General features: G+C 38.6%; 2 protein-coding genes across 2 annotated transcripts in view; both read right to left on the bottom strand.

The window, feature by feature from the left end:
• Nucleotides 1-3,932: 3,932 nt before the first annotated feature.
• LOC133990903 (actin-related protein 2/3 complex subunit 5-like) lies at nucleotides 3,933-9,981 on the bottom strand. Its single transcript, XM_062429324.1, has 4 exons — nucleotides 9,528-9,981; nucleotides 7,400-7,473; nucleotides 7,021-7,197; nucleotides 3,933-4,718 (listed from the first exon to the last, which is right to left on the bottom strand). The coding sequence occupies exons 1-4, from the start codon at nucleotides 9,664-9,666 to the stop codon at nucleotides 4,656-4,658; spliced, it is 453 nt and encodes a 150-aa protein (XP_062285308.1). The 5' UTR covers nucleotides 9,667-9,981; the 3' UTR covers nucleotides 3,933-4,655.
• Nucleotides 9,982-16,056: 6,075 nt separating this feature from the next.
• LOC133991251 (uncharacterized) overlaps nucleotides 16,057-21,332 on the bottom strand; it is a 267,931-nt gene continuing 262,655 nt past the window's right edge. The window contains exons 3-8 of the mRNA XM_062429756.1: nucleotides 21,171-21,315; nucleotides 20,969-21,064; nucleotides 19,464-19,608; nucleotides 19,088-19,233; nucleotides 17,486-17,625; nucleotides 16,057-16,877 (exon numbers count right to left, since the gene is read on the bottom strand). Of these exons, the coding sequence (XP_062285740.1) occupies nucleotides 16,729-16,877; nucleotides 17,486-17,625; nucleotides 19,088-19,233; nucleotides 19,464-19,608; nucleotides 20,969-21,064; nucleotides 21,171-21,315 (821 nt within the window). The 3' untranslated portion in view covers nucleotides 16,057-16,728. The remainder of the gene's footprint in view (nucleotides 16,878-17,485; nucleotides 17,626-19,087; nucleotides 19,234-19,463; nucleotides 19,609-20,968; nucleotides 21,065-21,170; nucleotides 21,316-21,332) is intronic.

The following is a 21,332-nucleotide window of genomic DNA, read 5'->3' as shown; positions in this document are numbered from 1 at the left end:
CCAAGTTTGTTCTGAAGACTAAAGCCTCAAATCACATTCTGGGTCCAAATGTAAAAAAATAAGTCAGAATAAATAAGAAGTAGTGTAAGAATCTGCAATAAAACACACATCATTCAGTCCAGTTGACTCTGTGAGCTTTTCCTCTTTTGAGTGAAAATGGCTTCAGTCTCGCCTCATTTGGTACCTGTCTGTCTGACTAGCTGTCTGTTATATGTGTGTGTGCGCGTGCGTGTGGAAACTGTATACTGCATCTTTCTGTTTGGACAATAAACCTGAATCCGTGTGTTCGACACGGAACATGGAGCCGCCGCCTGGTCGTGTCCTCACTCGCTTACACTCATCACTGAAATGATTAGAAAGATCTGTGCTTCAGCTGTGTTTAATCACTTCTTCTGCTGCATATTAAACTCATATTGGATAACAGTTGGTTTAAGAGATTTTCCAGTTGGATAAAAACTGTTTTTTTCTTTTCCACAGTTGCCACTAGTTCAGGAGGTTGTTAAATACTGACTTCAGACAGGTGTGTTCCAGATCATCTGTGCAAAAGCTGTCTTTCTAATATCAGTTTAACATTGATCAACTGGCTGTTAATCATGAAAAAACTGCCTTAGTTTACACAATCTGCATGTTTAACCCTTTATAGTACACTCATTGAAATACTTGGAAATTCAACATTTGGGGATATTAAATGACTTTTTTTTGCTTGTGTGACATTTTTCAAAATGTTTCATTTTAATGTTGCAAGTCAAGGTAAATTAAGTTACAATATATGTTTGCTCACTGGTTTAGGGTCAAATGTTTTTCAAAAAGTCTCTATATAAAAAATCCACATAGTTCTACAAGCTCACACAGAGACATGGTGAGGCTATTTTGGAAGTTATCAAAAGTAGTTATTCGCCCGATAAAGAGTTAAAAAGAAAAACGTCTTCGAATAAGCGGTGATGTTAGTTATAAAACATCTTTATATGTGAATGCGGGCAGTCAGGAGACGTTTTAAAATAAAAGTGGATTTTCTTTTTATGTGCTGCAGGAGGCTGTTGAGTCCTTTTCCATCAGACCTGAAACAAAGAGTCAGTTTGTGCTCTCGCTTTAAATAAGTGTGAGCTTAACTGAATCATTAAATTCATGAATCATTTAAGTTAATCCATCTTTCCATGATCCTCTGCTTATCTGGATGCAGGAGGCAATTAATGATGTCATTAGGAATTCGTTAACCATCATACTTATATATATATATATATATATATATATATATATATATATATATATACCATATTTTATCAAATTACAGAGTACAGTCCTGCTCTATGTACAAAGTGTCTTGAGATGATTAATGATTGATTGTTATAATGAGAATAAAACATGTATTAAACTGCATTTGTAGGATATTAAAAAGTCTTTAAATTTAACTTCTGCAGAAACTCTGAGTTCAGACTTTACACAGTACTTTAAACAGTTATAAACCACAGCAGAACACAAAGAAAGTGTGTGTGTGTGTGTTTGTGTGTGTGTGTGTGTGTATAAACACTTTATATGTGATAGCCTAGAAGGAAGTCCTGTGTGAGAAAGTCTTTTCACAGTCATGTCTGTAACTCTTGATTAAAACTCAGTTAAAACACTGAATTTAAACAGAAGAACTGTGATTAGAATGTTGCTTAAATGATGAGTTTTCTATGAATACACTGATCCTACTGTTTCTCTCCTGATCCAATAACAGAGCTCGCTTTTTCATGGATTTGAAACATTTTCACTGTATTCATTTTAATGTAAGGTCTATCATCATCATTATTATTATTATTATTATTATTATGAGGCTTTACCTACTTGGGAAATTCCATTAAGATTAAGAGCTGTTCTGTATACAGGAACACAATAACACAATTCATTCACATCGCAATCAAAACAATCATCATATGCGCGCACACACACACACACACACACACACACAGACACACACTTAAACAGTCAAACATTAAAAAGATCAGCAGCCAACTTGCTCTGTGACAACAGCTTAGACATTGAGGACTTATGAAGATGAAGACAGGTCTGCTGGTGATGACCTCTGACCTTTTCTTATACCTCACAGTGGTGAGTGTGATAGCTGTCTACTGTAATGAATGAAATGGGGTTTAATGGTGGTGGCAGCAGCATGAGCATACAGGACACTTCCATAATCCAATGTGGACAGTATATGATATGATAAATGATATAACGTACTTCCTGTTTGAAAAGAAAAACAAGCTCTGATTGATACAAGAGTTCAATGTGAATGTTTAGTTTTTGAGCGACATGAGTTTTGTAGGACAATCAGCTGTTTAACCAAAGTGTTAAGTCTTGATACCCTTAGCAAAAAGTAGTATACTTGAAGTTCATTTTATTAAGTATGCTTGAGTGTAAGTATAATTATAGCAACTATACTACGGACCATGTACTTGTAGTGTACTAGAAAGTATACTAATTTAATACCTCTTCGGACTAAATTGGAACATTTTTAAGTTCATAAAAGTATACTTAAAGTATAGCACAAGTACACTCTTCTATATACTACTAGTGTACTGCTCTGTGTCAATGAGTTGTCCATTTAGAGCAGGGGTGTCAAACTCATTTTAGTTCAGTGGCTACATGAAGCCCAACTTGATCTCAAGTAGGCTGGACCAGTTAAACCATTGCATAATAACCTGCAAAAAATAGAAATAACTTTACTATAATAAACCCTCTAGTGGTAACTTAGTAAGAGATACTGATAAAATGTGTCCAAGCCCACTGAGGACAAATGTGACTTGCAATGTGATTCACATTTGAAGAACAATTATCTCAGAAATCAGAAGCCTGGACTGTGAATGGCAAGTGAGAATAAGTGAGAACAGCTGTGCATGTTATTGAAAAACTGGAATTACTTTTCGGCAATTTTCACACTTTGCAAATTTACTCATTGGGCCAGATTGGACCCCTTGGTAGGCCGATTCTGGCCCATGTGCTGTATGTTTGACAACCCTTTGAAAACCTTAATACTGACAGCACAGTGAGATAATGAAACTGTATTTAATGTGGATTGGAATCATCTATCAACATCTATCTGATACCTGATCTCCACACTATATTACACTCTGAATGCTTCACTAGCCAGACTGTTTGTTCCTGTATCAAACTGTTTAACCCCGTCAGTGCCAGCAGCAGAACAGCAGCATCTCTGTGTTTGTGAAGCTTCCAAACAAACTGAAGAGTGAAGGCTTCACTGAGCAGCTGCCTGTGATATTCACTGCTTACGATGCTTTAGTAAACTTCACAATCTGGGAGAGAGCTCAGTGGATTGACTTGAGTGAATAAATACGATTTAAATATCAATCTCCAGCTGTTTTTATTGATTATGAGACTACTGAAAGCTGCTCATTGTTAATGCCAGTCTCACTTCAAACTTCTAATGTTATCTATCATAGCTTACACTCAGAATTCAGAAAATGTATTTTATAATAATAATTTTAAAAAAATAGACACTTTTAGATGTTTAGCTTCTTCACCACAATACAGCACCATCAGCGAGGCGTCTGATTGGTCCCTAATATTTTCTGCAGCATGACAACAAGCCCAAACATAGAGGCAGCATCATAAAGAACTCCAGGAGTCCTGCAGCAGATGGTTTGGACCCCACAGAGTCCTGATCTCAACATCCTGGAGTCAGTCTGGGATTAACATGAAGAGAACAGAAGAAGAACTTCTTGATGGAGGAACAAGTGACCTGCAGAGTAGCTGAAACACTGTGAGCAGGTGTACCGACGAGACCTGCTGCTGTTTTAAACACTAAGTATCCTCACTTTACTTTTAGTGCTTCAAAGTGTTGCACAGTGCTGTAACTCTGACATCATTTAATGAATTCTTGACTTCAACTTATTTGAAGCCTGAATTTTTAATAAGGAACAAAAGTCAACTCCAGGTTTAGCTTTTACTCTTTTATTGCAGATATAAAAAGAAAAAAAAACGGTGGTACTGGTGAAAGTAGAAAAAAAAAAACAGTCAATGAACAAAAGATGTTCAGAAAGTTAGAATGACTCGGGCAAAAAAATATATCCTATCCCAGCATGCACTGGGTAAAAAAGCAGGGGAACACCCTGGGCAGGTCACCAGTCTATGACAGTCCATCCAAGAGCAATCTTTTCCATTTCCTCCACTTGGATGAGTCAGAAGCTTCAGAGAAGAGGAGGAGGAGGAGGAGGAAGGAGAGGAGAAGAAGCAGAGTGGTGGAGGAGGAGGAGGAGGAAGGTGTGGGTGGGGGGTGGTGGTGCTGGAGTGAGCGGGCTGAGGCATGGGAGCAGTCGTGAAGCAGTTTGAAAGGAGCGTGGGGCTCTTCTTGGAGAGAATGTGTCATCTGAAACTCGTAGCTTTCTCTCTGCGCTGGTTGGAAAACACAGACAGGGGGGTTTGAGGTGCCAGCACCTCCACTGCCTGCCTGACAGCCAGCACTCCCAAATCCCACACATGTGAAAAGAAGAAGAAAAAAAAAAAAGAGGAGGAAATAACAGCAGGAAGACACTCAGCTCCAGTAGAAAAATAAACAGGAATCATGTCCGAAACCAGAGAAGAAGAAAATGCGTGTCCCTGTGATCGGCCTCGGACCGCTGACGTCTGTTTTCAGTTGGTTTCTGTGAGGTCTCAGAGGATCAGACGGTCTTCCTGGCAGTCAGGACTCTCACTATAGAGCCCACTCCTCCTACTGCCAGAGCCTGAGGACACACACACACACACACACACACAAACACACAAACACACACACACACACACACACACACACATTATTCCCAATGTGTACCTGAGCAGAGGTCTAATCAGTCAGGAAAAGTGTTTGTACTTGTGAAAGTTCAACAGCTGAAGTCTGGAGCTGCAGAGGGTTTAAACAAGTCCAGTATGATGTAAGTGGGTACTGTGTAAAGTGTGAGGTGAGGGAGTGGAGAGCCAACAAGAACACATTTGTGACAAAGAAGAGAAGGAAAACAGAAAATGTCCATCAAACTCACACATTAAGTCAGGAATATTAAACCTCAAATCTATCTTGCCTTAAATGTGCAGCAGTTCACACCAGTGGTGGGCAAACAGCGGCCTGTGGGCCAAATCCGGCTTTGCAGTAAACATATGTGGCCCTTTGATTTTCATAAGTTAAATCAAAACTTTTCCATTATTTTTCACAAATCTGTTGTAGATAACAAAATAAACACAAAGCTTCTATGAATCCCATTATAATCTTGTTACTCTAATCCTGCCCCCAAATGAGGAGAGACATTCAAACTATGGTTGCTTCATGCTATTTGAACACTGAATGCTTCTGAAATTGAAGGCTAATAAACCTCAGAGAAATAAACATTTAATGATTTTTTCTTTACAAACAGAAATGGTGTCTTATAGCTAGTCCTGTCACAATAACTACTTTTATTGGATGATATATTGTCTCAGAAATAATCACGATGACCGATATTATTGTCATTTGAAGACATTTGAAGGGCGGGGGGTGGGATTGGAGAATGGGTGCTCCACTTCAATTATGGTTGGTGACAGATTTATTTACCTTTAATTCTTCTACAGTCTCCACTCAGGACGTACACAGTGAGGAATGGAGGACACTACTTGTTTAGCTAATGTGACATGAATATTCTCTTAGCTGCTAATGTGAAGTGTGACAATACTGAGGTCAAAAAAATGATCTATGTCATGTCCATGTATCATATGATAAGTTCATATATAGACATGATGATGCTGATAATTACATTATTCTATGATAAGTAGATAATTCTTGTAACAGACCTACTAATTCTATTTTATTCTTAAATGAATGAAAAGAAATAAACTACACATATAGCTCTGACTTTCCACTGCACTGGTTACAGTGTTGCTATAAAACATCCTGGTTGAACCTAGCTGCTGACCCCTGACTTACACCATCATTATATCTACTTCACTTCTTCACAGCTTTTATTACAAATGTCGCCCAACTGACTGATAACACAGGAACATGACATTTTACTGCCTCCAGAGTGAAATACTCTGTGTGTGTGTGTGTGTGTGTGTGTGTGTGTGTGTGTGTGTGTGTGTGTGTGTGTGTGTGTGTGTGTGTGTGTGTGTGTGTGTGTGTGTGAGTCTAACATTCCCACACTGGATTCAGACTGCTCACCTTGACATGATGGATTACAAATCAATCATCTCACTGACATGAGCCTCACTGCTTCCTGTTTGCTGTCTATATAGATCAGAGTTGTATCAAGTCACTACTTTTGCTGTTTCATTATTATTAAAATAGAAACAAGAAGTTCAGTGCGTTAGACACAGAGGTTAGACCTGGCCACAGCTCACTTCTCAGAGTTGTGACTCTGTGAGTGTCAGTTTCAATTTTACAAGCAGATGAAGGAGCAGTGAGGAGCAGCTACAGTGAACATCAGCAGCTTACTGTGTAGAAGACTCCTCTCACGAAATCAGACTGTGGTTACAATTACTATTAACTTCTGCATTACAACAACTCAAGTGTGTTTAGCTGCTGTGTAAACAGCTGAGAGTCCAGCTGCTCCTCTGCTGTACTTCTGATAAAGTAGCTGTTGAAGGAGAGCCGGCCCACCAGTAACCAACCACAGGTGTCCTTAAATCAACTCTGCTCTGTGACGCCAAATTTAGGCAAATAATCTGCTGATGTGTTAAGAATACATGACCATGGCTTTATTTATGTATATGCTGCTGCCCTATGACCCTCAACACTACCTGAGTATCTATATTTGATCTGTATTTCATGCTTTTGTCTGTTGGTTTTACTGGTTTGTGATGATCTTATTGTAAAATCTTGATTTTCTGTACTTCTTATCATTTGCTGCTTTGTTTTCCATGTCAGAACTATACCTTTAGCTCTTTCTATGTTTTATTTTATTTTATTCTATTTTACGGAAAGCACGATGTAACATTGTTTTGAAAAGTGTTCTAGAAATAAAGTTATTATTATTATTATTGACCAGAACAGTTAAAACATGGGAGAATAAAACTGCTGTGTACCTTTTCGTGCCACAGCAGCAGCACGGCGCTGCTGTTGTCGGTGGGTTTCTCGAAGCCTCTGTAGATGTACTTCATGAGCAGGTCCACTCCAGCTTTATCCAGGGAGCCCACCGCCTTCTCAATGTCACTGCTCTTAAAACTGCTCAGCACTCTGACCACCAGCAGCTCTGCTCGGTCCTAAAAGCACACACGCAAGAACAAGGTGAATGTCTTAGCCTTATTTACAGTATGTGACTTTATTTACAGTATTAAACTACAGCTGTTTTTACAGTCCTTACACACACTGGATTCATCAGTACATGCAGCTTAAATAGTGTCAGAAATACACGATGTTCATTTATGGTTCAGACACAATGATGTACTTAACAACTACTGATACCTTGACGTTCTGGTTCTTGGAGTTGATTGGAGGGTTCTTTAGCACGGCTTGGAGAGCTGCGTTCATGTTCCCCTTGAAAAGCAAAAGTCAAGGACGACACACTTCCACAGAGTAGAAATACACACACACACTTCTTTCTCAATTTCACACACACACCAAAATAACCACAGTGCACTGCTGCTTCAGAAATATGCATTTGTCACTTTGCCTCAATGTCATGAGAAGAGTTGCTGCTTCTTGTTGTTCTAAAGCACACAATAAGGATTCATGTGCTCTTATTTATTGATGTAATGAGGTTTTTATGCTGAGTGACTCCTTTCAGAGACATGTTGTATTATTCTTACTGCTGCTGCATTCAAATGTCGCTGGTTGAGGTGAAGCTAATTTTAACTACTTTACATACCGGTACTTTTTGTTAGTTTAAAGGACAAGTTCACGATTATTCAAGTGTGTGTTAAAGCAGCAGTCAGGTGTCCATATGAACAGTGAAAGAGGTTTTCCTCACTGTAATCATTCCTCCTGTTCATACTGACTATTAAAAGATCTCCCTCAAATGTGCAGTGAGGGTCTCGGGTCTTGTTAATGAGGCCGGTTGCAGTCTGAAAGAAACTGTTACTGTGAGGTTTTGGTCAAGATACACTTCCTCCTCTTGATGACGGGGAGTGAAAAAGTTTATTTTGGGGGTGGGAGGGGTCAGCTATGATCACCTCGGTGTCCTGGAGGAACAGCAGGTTGCAGCCAATCATGTTCTCAGCAGAGCTAATGATGTGTTGCAGTCTGCCTTTGTTCTTAGCAGTGACAGCAGTGTATCAGATAGTGATGGACTCAGTGATAGCAGTGTCGAAGTGCCCCATCATTAACTTTCCCAGGAAGCAGAAGGAGTCACACAGGGTGATGGAGGCAGGTGGGGCTGGGTCTTTATGTACTCCCAAATTATCTCCACTGTCTTTAGAGTATTGAGCTCCAAGTTGTTTTGGCTGCACCAGCACACCAGATGGTCAATCTCCCATCTGTATATGAGTCCAATGAGGCTGATGTTGTCTGTAAACATCAGGAGCTTGATGCATTGGTGGTTGATGGTATATGGCAAGAAGAGAAGTGGAGAAATGAGGGGAACAAAAGAAATGTAGCTCCACCTTCACATGCTGCTTCCTGTCAGACAGGAAGTTGATGATGCATCTGCAGGTGGAGTCAAGCATGTACAGCAGGGCCGATGTGATGGTGATAAAGGCAGAGCTGAAGTCCACAAACTTCAGGATGAGGAGGATGAGGATGGTGGGTATAGAATGAAGTAGTCAGTTGGTATCAGGGTCACTTTAAGGATACTTGGATTGGTGCTGGTCTCATCTTTTAAAAAAAATACCCAGCACTACTGTTCATTTGGGCTCCTCGCTGTTGTTTTAAGAGTTGAAAAGTTGTGAACCTGTCCTTTAATGTATAACAATGCATCATATTGTATACGCGTGTTACATGTGTTGTAATACAAAGTCGACAAAGTTGCTACAGCTGTCAAATAGTAGTGATGGAGAACAAGTTCAAGCACATTTCCCTCTGAGGGTGTTATGGTACAAATAGCTCTCTGTTTCCACTGCTCTTCACACATGAACTCTAGTAAAGTTAGCAGGAATGAATAGCAAACAAAGCACTATGCTCTATACTCATTAGCACTATGACAAATAGACATAACATTACAGAGTGTTTAAACTATTCTAATCAACTTTTATCACTGCACATATCTGCGGGGGACCACACCCTCCTGCTGACTGACACCCGGAAACTACTGCTACACATTCTTCCACATAACTGTCACATATGTCCAACTCTAATGACTGAAATTCAATAGAGATATATATTTTAATATTAGTAATGTTAACCTGAAGCTTAGAGTCATTACGTCGGCCCTTCTTTTGGCTTCTAGCTACATAATAACAGTAGAGACAGTGGACAGCAGCTCTGACTGACATACCGGTGTTACGAGCAGGGTCGCGCCCCTGCCTGCAGGGGAGCGTTCATGTTCCTACCTGCAGAGGAGCGTTCATGTCTACAGAAGAGCGTTCATGTCTACAGACCAGCATTCATGTCTATAAAGCAGCATTAACGTAGAATAGAAGAAACACGGAAGGATATTGTCTGAGCAGACCGTCCACTTCTGACTCGTCGGGTCCACACTGGTTCTCTCCTCCGTCTTCCTCGTCCACAAACTTGTTCTCGTCGTATTCATCTACGTCTACTTTCCTGAACTGGTTGGAGTCTGTGTTTTTAGCCATTCTGGACGCGTTATTAACAGCTGGTTAACGTTAAAACAGGCGTTATGAACAGCGGATATTGTCAGTCGCACTCTCTGCAGTTAACAAACGTACTTCCTTACTTCCTTGGTCTGATGTTCTTCTTCTTCGTCTTTAGATTTGTTGGCGGTTGGTAAATCAGTGTATAGGTGCACTACTGCCACCTACTGGACCACTGTTTGTAGTACATGACACAAAATGACACTGTAAACCAACAGAGGGAGCTTTTCAGGGGCAGATTTACGAGTTGACCAAATCCTGGGTTTAGCCAATGGGGTCCAGACCCAGAGTTACAGGGGCCCCACCCTAGAACCGCCCCTAAGTAGTAGTAGTAGTAGTAGTAGTAGTAGTTGTTGTTGTGGAAGTGATTTATTTAGGTCCTTATCAACAATTTTCCAAAAACAATGCATACAGAAATAAATAAGAATATAGATCAAAAGGGAGATAAATACACTCATTTTTAATTAGATTTCACTCTGTAACACTGCCTCAACTTAATTGTCTTGAGAAGCTTCACTCTTAATTACAATGAATAATAATAAAAATAATATTAATAAACTTTATTTCTATAGCACCTCTCAAAACCGAAGTCACAAGGTGCTTCGCATAATGCAATATTAACAGAATAACATACACAAAACACAATAAAACAATAATCAAGCATAAATAAATGAAACATTAAACAATAAATAAAACAACAAAGAGCAGCAATTATACAAAAAATGTAAAAATGCCTGTCTGTATAAGTACGCTTTAAAAGCTTTTTAAAATGAGGCACCGACTCAGCTGACTTGATACTTTTACAACAGTAAAAGCGTGGTCTCCTGGACCTTGGAACATGTAAGAACATCTGATTTCAGATCTTAGGGATCTTGGTGCGTAAAGGGGTTTGACAAGTTCAGAAATGTACAGTGGAGCCAGACCATATATGGAATTGAAGGTTATTAATACAATTTTGAATTGGATTCTGAAACAGATGATGAGCCAATGTAATCCTGCAAGGACAGGAGTGATATGTCTCTGTGACGAGTGTTAGTGTGGAGCCTTGCTGCTGCATTCTGTATTAATGTAGACGAGACACTGCGGCATCATTCAGACATGTGAATAGTGAATTGCAGTAGTCCAGACGGGAGAAAATGAGGATGTCTTTTTCGAGAGCATTGGTTTAATCTTGGCAATATTTCTGATTTGTAAATAACATGATTGAGTAAGGGTTCTTAATGTGTTGGTTGAAGTTGAGGTCAAAAACTACTCCCAGATTTTTGGCACAGTGTGTTATGTTGAATGTTGGATGTTGGATGAAAATATAAATAATATAAATAATAAACTTACTCAGATTCAGTCAGTTGCTGGTTGAAGTCACTGTTCAGAAAAAGAGGTTTTTTTTTTTTTTATCAGATTCAGACCTCCCCTAGCTCCACCCCTGGACCTTTTAATATCCAGTATGAACAGGAGTATGAACATAGTGCTATTTTAAATGTTCAAATCTAATTGTAATATTATTTTGTTTATTTCATTATTGACCTTTCACTCATTACACTCATTCTTCTATGTTGTGTTTGTGAGAGCAAACACCAAGACACATTCTTTGTATGCTGCATACTCGGCAACTAAAACCCAGTATAGCAAAACCTATGAAAAGTTTTGACCTCAGGTTTACTTAGTGAAACCTGTACATCAACTCTCCAAACAAAGAGAGTATTAAGAGAGTATTCAGTATTCAGTATCTTCAGTGACATTCACACATACTGGAATCCAAACACTCAACCCCTGAATGCAGTGTGTACATTATGTGAAAAATATCAAACTCAAGACTTGATACTCAAAAACATGATACAAACTTGAAACAAACAATTGGAGGTAATAATCACATTGTGTTTGTTTTTTCTCCTCCACCCACTTGTACATCCAATCCTGTTACGGTTGCGTCACCTCCTCTGTTTTTTAACAGTTTTACAAATAATCCATTCATTAATTTCTACTTTCTGACAAAATGCTCTTAACTCAACATTTAACCACATCTGACGTCTTCATTCTGCTCAACGAAATGTGCTTTAAAGCTCTGTTAAGTCAGTGAACTTTGATAATACAAATATAAGTGATTAAATCTACACTAGGCCACTAGAGGGCAGGAGAGTAAAGCAAACCAAAACTCCCAGCAACAGATCCGATGACACCGACTGGCAGACAAGGCTTGTACATTACAGTTATCTGATTCGGTGTTGATGACAGAAACAGCTTTAAATGCTTGTGAAATGACAACACCAGTGATCATTCACATTTCAAATGAGATATCAGTTAGGTACTGAAAGTGAACAAAGATTAAAAAGACTAAATCTGTCTAGAGTCTAGATCTGTATCGCAGTCATTTGTGGCATCCCATGTGTGTTGGTTGGATACATTACATTACAAATCAATAAAAGTATCATGCTCACTATAAGCCCTCCACAATCTACCAAAACACATTATTTCAGAACACAAAATGTACTTTAAGGACATAAATGGAGTTAATCTGGCTACTGATAAAAATGTTACATGACACAATTATAACCAACAATCAAATACTCCACCAGAACACGCTGTATACTGTAAATAATCCTATTTACAGTTTACAAAACACATCCTCCACCCTCTCACTCCTACCCAAGCTTTTATTTCTGCCTCTCAGTCCCAACCATTTCTGCATGATATCCTCTTGTGTACACATATTTCTGTTCTTCTTTCTCATCTTTCATTCTTTCACATCCCGTTCTCTCTCCAAGGGTCACCACTGTTTTGTCTGTTTATGTCAATTACAACATCTCACTAGTTTAGGAATGGAAACTTGGACAAAACAGTGTATGAACTCTAGAAACAGTCTCCTTGGGAATAACTTCCAAACTAAAAATTATATTTGACTGATACTGGATTTTTGAAGTCGATAGTTGTGTTGATATTTGTGTGTTTAAAAATATACGATGAGGATATATTGACCACTTTCCAACCCAAAAAACTGTCCTGTCTATGTGGAGTCAATGTGATTCATTCATTCTGTGATACATGTTTCTGTGATTACATCTGTGAAAAAAGCCTTTTACTATATTGTAATTGATATCTATTGATATTTGCATATTGTATATTTATTGTAATCATCTGTCAATCGTCTGTACTGCTTTGGCAATATAGATTACTGAGCTGCCATACCAATAAAGCTTATTTGAATTTGAATTTGTCCAATAGTAATTTTTATATAACATAAAGCTGTCTTAATGAGGATCCCTTATATAGAATACATCCCTTAAGGAATGTGACTAAGATACTGATTGGGACATTTTACAGATGAAGTACTCTCTGGTGGATAAACAATTTCACTTGCACCACTGCACAATTTCTCGATACTTATTGGTCAACATCAGTGTTACTTTGACACATGCACAGTTATGCGAGTACTTTTTCAGTAACAGCAGTGTGAGGCTTCACGTTTGAAATTCAGTATTTACATCAGTTACTGATCACTGTGTAGGAGTTGATATCTGTTGACTGTTGGTCTGATACCGGCTGGGTTGGTGCAGTCTCTGGAGGTGGATGCAGTTTAGCCTCCACCAAAACACTCCAGTGCTCCACTATAACTCCAAAGTTGTCTTACTTACATATTGGCTGCATTCAGGAATTAGCTGGTTTAGTTTAGAATTGCAGATTGTAAGAACAAAGCAGCTTTACTGAGAGAGGATGGGACTTCAGTCACTGATGCTAATGTTAATCTACCTCCAAACTGCAGACTGGCTGCTTGTTAAACCACAACCTCTTTTTCTACATGTGTTGAACACAGAAGATGTAATCGGCCTGACTGATTTATCAGACTATCTGCTGTGGTGCTGTGGTGGTTCTTGGCGTGGTCCAATGCCCCTGTAGTGACAAACCTGGACCCCCTGTGGCCCCCCTAGAATGCAATGCCTATTATAGAAACTTATGTCTTTGTTGCTGCCATATCCTCCTCATTTTTCATTGAGTTTCCTCACATGTGTGAAACAACACCCCAACACCCCTCTGATTTATACTCTGGTTATTGTCCACAGTGTGGGTGGTCAAACATGATATATCAGCCTGACTGACATCTACACAAAGACAGATGTCAAATTGTGAGAGTCAGATAATGCTGTGTGTATTTATCTTCTAAATTGTGCAGCAAAGAGATAATGTATTGTAGGTTGTTTGCCTGGATACTGAAGCTGTCTGTATGAAAGTCACACGGACACGGGCTGTAATTTCGTCAACCTGATCTGTTTGTGCTTCTGTTAATATCAGTAGACTTAATTCATCCCACACAACCTGTCTTCAGTAAGCCTGTCCCCCTGTGTGTGTCTGCCTGATTCACTGTTTCTATTTCCTTCTTTCATTAGCGCAAAAACAATAAGACATGAACTCAACAGACTAAACAGACACAACATTTTTAATTCATTATATTGTGCATTCAGTGTCTAGTGCCAGAAGCAAATAAGAAATAAACTAAATCATAAAGTGAAAGCAGAGACAAAAATGTTGAACTACTTCTGTTACGGTCTTCAGTCCAGACTGCATCTAAGAATAGAGTCCACCTTCACATATAAATCTGGCCTTTTAGTCCCTCTTCTTGCCAACAATTATGTTGAAATCTGTTCCCTCACTTCCACTTTCATGTCCTGACACCCAACCTAAAGTTTTGAAAAAACACTGAAAACTTAACCAGCATGAGGGATTAGAAAAGAGAAGCTATATTCATTAGTAATAAACAAACTCTGTTCCCTTCATTTGTATTGGGGGTTTAGCGGCTACAGCCTTCTTGTTCTGATATGACCGCTAGCTTATTGTGGCTAATGCTAGCTAATTGTGGCTTATGCTAGCTAATGTTAGAACACTTTGCTGACATTTTTGAGTCAGTTCACCACCTTCAAGACTTTTCTCCACTAACACTAGTATATTTTCACACTAGTAAGTTTGTCAGCTATAGCTTTCTTGTTCTGGTATGACCACTAGCTTATGGTGGCTAATGCTAGTTAATGTTAGTACACTTCAGCCTTCTTGTGCTGGTATGACAACTAGCTTATGGTGGCTAATGCTAGTTAATGTTAGTACACTTCAGCCTTCTTGTGCTGGTATGACAACTAGCTTATGGTGGCTAATGCTAGTTAATGTTAGCACACTTCAGCCTTCTTGTGCTGGTATGACCACTAGTTTATGGTGGCTAATGCTATTTAATCTTAGCAAACTTCAGCCTTCTTGTTCTGGTGTGACCACTAGTTTATGGTGGCTAATGTAACTAATGTTAGCACACTTCAGCCTTCTTGTGCTGTTATGACCACTCGCTAATGGTGGCTAATGCTTGCTAATTTTAGCACACTTCAATAGATATTACATTTACATAACATTTTTGAGTCAGTTCACCACCTTTATGACTTTTCTCCACTGACATTAGTATTTTTTCACACTTTTATCCCATAATTGTCACTTCGACCATGATGGTTGCTGTTCAGCTAAGGCTACATAAGCTAGCTTTAAGTCGTTAAAAGTCAATTGCACTTAATGTTTTTATACTAATTTTATACTAATGTTCGACTGGTTGGCAACTTCTCCATGGCAATATTTCACGATCATAGTACACTGTTCATGTCAGTATGGTAAAATATTTTAATATCCTTTAAGTCCTTTATTTAAAGCTACAGATGGTGACCATTCCATCACGCCACTGGTTTATGACGAGTGAGGCCAAACAGTAGGAAATGTTGAAAGAATTTGAAGAATGCACATAATATTATCCAACTTGCCACTGTGCCATAGTGTCAAGTTTAACATGTATTGTAACTCTTTCCATTCTATCTTATTCTTCCTTTCAAACATACTGGCAGTTGAATTTCAAGTCTTCCTTTCTGGAATGAAGCCTAACCTGAAAATGATGAATATGAATATATATATGAATATATTTCCTGGTTCCTCTTTCACAGTAGTTTTACATTGCGGTGAAATGCAAGCATTGACAAATTTACTGCAAATCAGCAAGTGAACACAGAGTAACAGTTTGGTTTGACCAAAGCTTTCTATCTGTTGTGAGGAACTGAAACTTTGACACAATTCACAGAAAAAAGATGATGACACAGCGGGGAATTTAGCGATAATAAAGAAATTGACTATTTAAATATTTCAGTGTGAACTAACTAACTTTGCAAGGCTGTAGGACATCATGCAGCGTTACCCTCCAAATGAGCCCAGTCCAGTACCTTTGCATTGGCTCAACTGTTTAATATGAGCATCTGACTGTCAGGACCGGTGTGCATATCGTTATGTGGGATATCAAGCAAATCTACTCATGCACATGTTTTTGAATAAGATTTCACAAATATTCAGACTGCAAGACAGATATTAGATGTGAGAACTTTTATTAGTAAATGAGAGTGAATCAAACAAAGCTCAAGGCACTTGACAAAAGATTGCTGTTTACTTAGTCAAATTATGCTGTCAAAGTGCTAACACATATTGATAGTGTGTATAGTCTTTTGCCACTATATGAATACAAAATAACAAAGCCAAAAATACAACAATAACTGCTTTAAAAAAAAAGAAGTAATACAGAAAAATGGTTGTCAAATCACTCTTTGTATCTAAAGTACTTTACATATAGACAATAACAAAATTAGTGGTCATTTGATAATTTTCATTTTAATAACAGTGTTTCAGATGTGTCAGTTTTGCAGCATCTTCCTGCCTTCCATTACAATCTGGAAACACTTCCCTGTTCTTTCCTTTGTTTATCCAATCAAATTTCAAACTGTCCATGGAGAGAAATGCAGTTTTCATACATGTTGTTTCGGCAATGAACGTAACTTATGTAAAACTCCATAATTAAAGAACCCATTACAACTTGAACACCTTACCTTGTGTAAAACTCCATATTAAAATAATCTATTACAACTTGAACACCTTAACTAGTGTAAAACTTCATGATAAAAGTGGCAGATTTCCCCCCTGAACCTAGCAGTGAGTCAGGTGAGTGTGTCCAGCAGGGACAGGAGATAATGTACACATTCCTACTGTTTAAGAAAGGATCCTGAATTTGCTGCCATCGAGGGGTGACACCAGCAGCCGCGCTGAGCCTGGAGAGTAGAGGGGTCGCCTCATGTTTCTCCAGATGACAGTACAGATGCGGAACACCAGCAGGACACATGCTAAAACCAGCAGTACAACTGACGAGATAAGAAAAGAAGAGGAAAAAATCGAAAAAATCATAATGGGGAATATAGAAAGGCAACATACTATGATGTTTTATTGTCACATGGAAAGAAGTCACTTAGTTAGCTTGATCTGGATATGGTGCCATCACTCAGTCTAGCTTCCAATTCTTCCCAGTGGTCATTTGTGGTATTGCAGCCCAAAGAACATTTTCCCCATAGACCACCATTGTAAAAGAGACTATAAAACTGTTGATTGCAACTGTAAATTAAGGTCAATTATGACTCTATTATTTAATTTTAATCCATGGAGTTTTTATATTTTCTAAATGTTTCCTCGAGCCCAGAAAAGAGATCTAAAAATCAGTGACATCATAACAATGTAAAGTCTATGGGCCGAGTTGCAACTTGCAGGTGGAGCCAGCGGGATAAACATTACTGCACATATTCAGTGGGCCACAACTCCCAGAAACTAGAAACTTTGGTAAGTAATTCAAGTAATTTGCACAGCTCCATCTTTGAGTCCAGTATTTAAATCTTATAACACATCCATAGTAAAGGGCAGGTGTTGGTGAAGTCAGTGTTTGGTGTGAATCCAACTGCAGTAGTTCTGTTAAACTCACCCATGAAGATAGAATTTGGAGTGGGGTCAGCTGGGTTAAAGTGTTTGAAGACGTTTCCAACCAGAGCCACAATCACCACGGGGTAGACAGTCAGGATGTTACGCACCCAGCGGTCCAGCACCCAGTTCTCCAGGATAAACCTGCACATATTAAGACAAAGCAATCACAGCTCTGTTCACCACTGCAAAGCAAGAGATTAATGCCGGACAAACACTGCTGCTTCACTGCAACTGGTCGTCGTGTTGTGCAACATTAAGTGTCGAGCAGCAGTCGAGACAGAAAGTCAAAACAAAGGCATTATTTTGAGGCCACAGCAGATGATGAAGCTGAACTATGGACTAATAAATGAGCCCGATAGTCTGTTTTTATCAGTAACGACTGTCTTTTCCTTGAGGCTTAGACCCAGTTAAGGATCACTGATGCAATATATTCTCCAGGGATTGTTACACTGAGCAATATGAGGCCAGCTGTGTCAGACAGGACAGTCTCAGGCATCTGTAGACTTATTTTCTGTAACCAATGTAGACTTGCTATGACTAGAACTACCTTGGCTACATCCTTCTGTCACACGACCCTCCTCTTACAAGCAGTATTGGTCTTTTGAAGTGCTACTGTGTGGACTCCACTTATCTCTCCTTTGCTGAGAAAGTCGTGACATGAAGTGTTCTGGACCGTCTCCAGGTGTGGTCAGGCTCATTCAATTACTTTGTGATTGCAGTTAAATATACAGATACAGATCACATGTGTAGAAAGTAACAAAACAGCTGATTCATTCTTCCAGTTTCATGCCAAAAAATAAATACCTATATATATATTTTACCAGTTTTAATCACATCTATATACCACAAGCATATCACTTTTTCCCTTTATATTTCCAGTTGCATACAAGCCTTTTATATTACATATGACAAAACACAGATTCTCAGACTGCATCTTCGGCAGCTACAATCTGCTTTGAGCTCTATCAGAAGTGTTAAGTCAAACTCTCAATGTGTGAAAGTATTGGAGATATATTACATAAACCACTGCCAGAATCTCCCCAGCTGTACTTAGTAGGAGAAAGGTCTTTCCCAACACCACTGAAATCCAACTTTGGACTTGTGTACTAGGCTTTAATGGATTCAAGGATTGTTCTCTGTCATTGAAAGAGTCCAACAAAGCCTGATTTGGCTAAATGGTTCAAATTGATGACAGACATTGAATCTTGAATCTTTGATCATAAGGACTAATAATTACAGAGGGACCCTGTATCAGGTCAGTCTCATTTTTGGGTGTATAAAAATAAGCAATTTTTGGAACACTGAATTTGTTGTATTTATGTCACACTTGGTCCCCCCCCCCCCCTTTTGTTTCTACTTTTGCCACTTTATTGGTCTGTCATATGATATTTGGTCCCCAGATATTTGATTTGATTTTGTTCTTCATTGATTTAATCTAATAGTATTATACTATGTGTTTTGTGTCTATTGCAAAAGCTGATAGAAAAACTTGAATTAAATGAACTCTTAATGGGTTCATGATTAACAAAATAATCTTCTGGTATTCCTTCCTCTGCTATACATAGAGCTTCCCCTCATTCAACCTCCTCCCATCAAAGCTTACCATCCCATCAGCTCAGCAAACAGGATGCAAAGAGAGGCTGATGCTGCTGTGCTCCTGACCACACCCCACAGGTGGAGAACCAATGAGAAGTTGATCAGAGAAGCGATGGATGTCCATGTGGTGTAGAGAGCCAAACCGTTCTGGACCTGAACACGTCAACATTTATAGATACAAATGACATTATTCAGAGGGGACGATGAGCAAGTATCAAATCCATTTTAAATAGTAACACTCCAATAAAGTCATGTATGTAGGTATGATATGTATCAATCATACTGAATTTAAACCTTGTAATATTATAAAACTGCTATGTGACTTCATTTAACGACATGTTATATAAAGTGTAATATCTGTCCATGCACATACTATAGCCTACCAGTATTCTGAGACAGGCCAGGTCTTTGGGATGGTAAGTCTGTAACCACATTCCATAGTAATCTGTGGCAAAGCAACAGAAGAACAAGGCGCAGTAGTTGGTGATCGATATCAGGATTAATATAACCATAGCTGCCAGCATCAACCTGGAAGAGAGAAAGAGAAAGAGAGGGACCATAAATGCATCATATAAGCAGTCTCAAGGTCAACAGTTTTATAACAAGTCTAAAATAATCATTCATTTATGCTGGGCTTTGTGATATTGTCATAACGTACAGCACCACTTAATAAACTCTATTTTCATGGATTCCCTAATAATATATAAAAAACAAGTCCTGCAAGGAGTTCCTCATAGCTCCTGTTATTTTGTATTTATATCAATAACTGTGTTTTACCACATAACAAACCAATACAAATTTAATCGACCTACAACCCAAACATACTGTAGCTTCTCTTATTCATGAGGAAAACAAAGATGTAACTACATTTCCTAAGGATCAATGACATTTTGTTTGCAGTGCTAAAATCATTGAAAAATAACACTGAAAAATTCAACAGCAATATGTTATCCCAGAATCTATGTCTATGTTATTCTGGATAATTAATAGAACACACTGTCAACTGGTTTTATAGGGACTATTTGTTCAGGTATAAAGTACATAATACAATTTTAAATGTTGAATTGTTTAAATATGTTTTCAAATGTATTCTTTTAACAGTGGAAGCACCGCAAATTAAATTCTATTCATTTCCATTATATTGGGGTGACAGATATCTCAAAACCTGGACAAGTTCATCCAAAACACACTGTATAATACAACTGTATTCACACTATGCACATTCATTTTGTAATATGAGTGAACTGATCCTTTGAGAATATAATTCATTAAAATCTTAAACATACACAAAATCTACTCTCCTCAATGCTAGTAGATTGCTGCCTTTAAAGGTGCAGAGTTTAGAAGGTATCTAGTGTAAAGGTATTAAGTATAAAGTAGCAGAAATGGAATATGATATTCATAAGTATGTTTTAATTACTGTGTTATCCCATGAAAACAAGAATCATTGTGTTTTTGTTACCTTAGAATGAGCTCTTTATATCTACATAGTGAGCGGGTCCTCTTCCACAGAGCCCGCCATGTTTCTACAGTAGCCCAGAAGAGACAAACCAAACACTGGCCTCTCAAGTTTTTTGTGAGTTTCATGGCCATCGCAGGTTCTCCTACATGCTTGGACATGGAGGGGGAGGGGTTTTCTGCAATGTCACCACTAGATGCCACTAAATTCTACACACTGGTCCTTTAATGTTAACGTTAATTTGTGGTTTGCTATTCTTCTTATTCTACTCTCCTCAATGCCCTCTGCTTATCAGTTATATCTTAATATTATAATATATACACACACTCATACTTACATGCAACTATTTCATTGTTTTCTGTTTTCAATATGATTTTTGTGTGTGTTTTTCTGTGCTAATTAATACATAGGTAGAAACAGCATACATACTCTCTGTCCCACAGCACTAGCCATATCATGTTCATCACCATGTTGGATAGCCAGCAAAAATAGAAGGCGTAGGGCAGCAGAGACTGAGCCCAGGATCTATTCACAGAAAGAGAAATATCAGTTTTCATCTGCACATTGGTCTGAGTCCAACCAGACTACATGAGTAAATATTTTGCATGAGTACATTCTGAGCTTAGTTTACCCTCTGAAGGCATATAACGTGATGTATATGACCATCAGGGTGAGCCAAGTGTAGATAACACCCCAGATAGAGAAGGTCCAATCAGCTGGAGTGATGTCCGTCTCATAGAGGGCCGACACATTGCCTGTAGAGGAATGGAAGGGACCTGGAAAAACAACAGAG

The sequence above is a fragment of the Scomber scombrus genome, chromosome 11, assembly GCF_963691925.1.
Source record: "Scomber scombrus chromosome 11, fScoSco1.1, whole genome shotgun sequence".
NCBI classification, from domain to species: domain Eukaryota; kingdom Metazoa; phylum Chordata; class Actinopteri; order Scombriformes; family Scombridae; genus Scomber; species Scomber scombrus.
The sequence above is the reverse complement of the archived record's forward strand: the minus strand, read 5'-3'. Positions and strand labels throughout refer to the sequence as shown.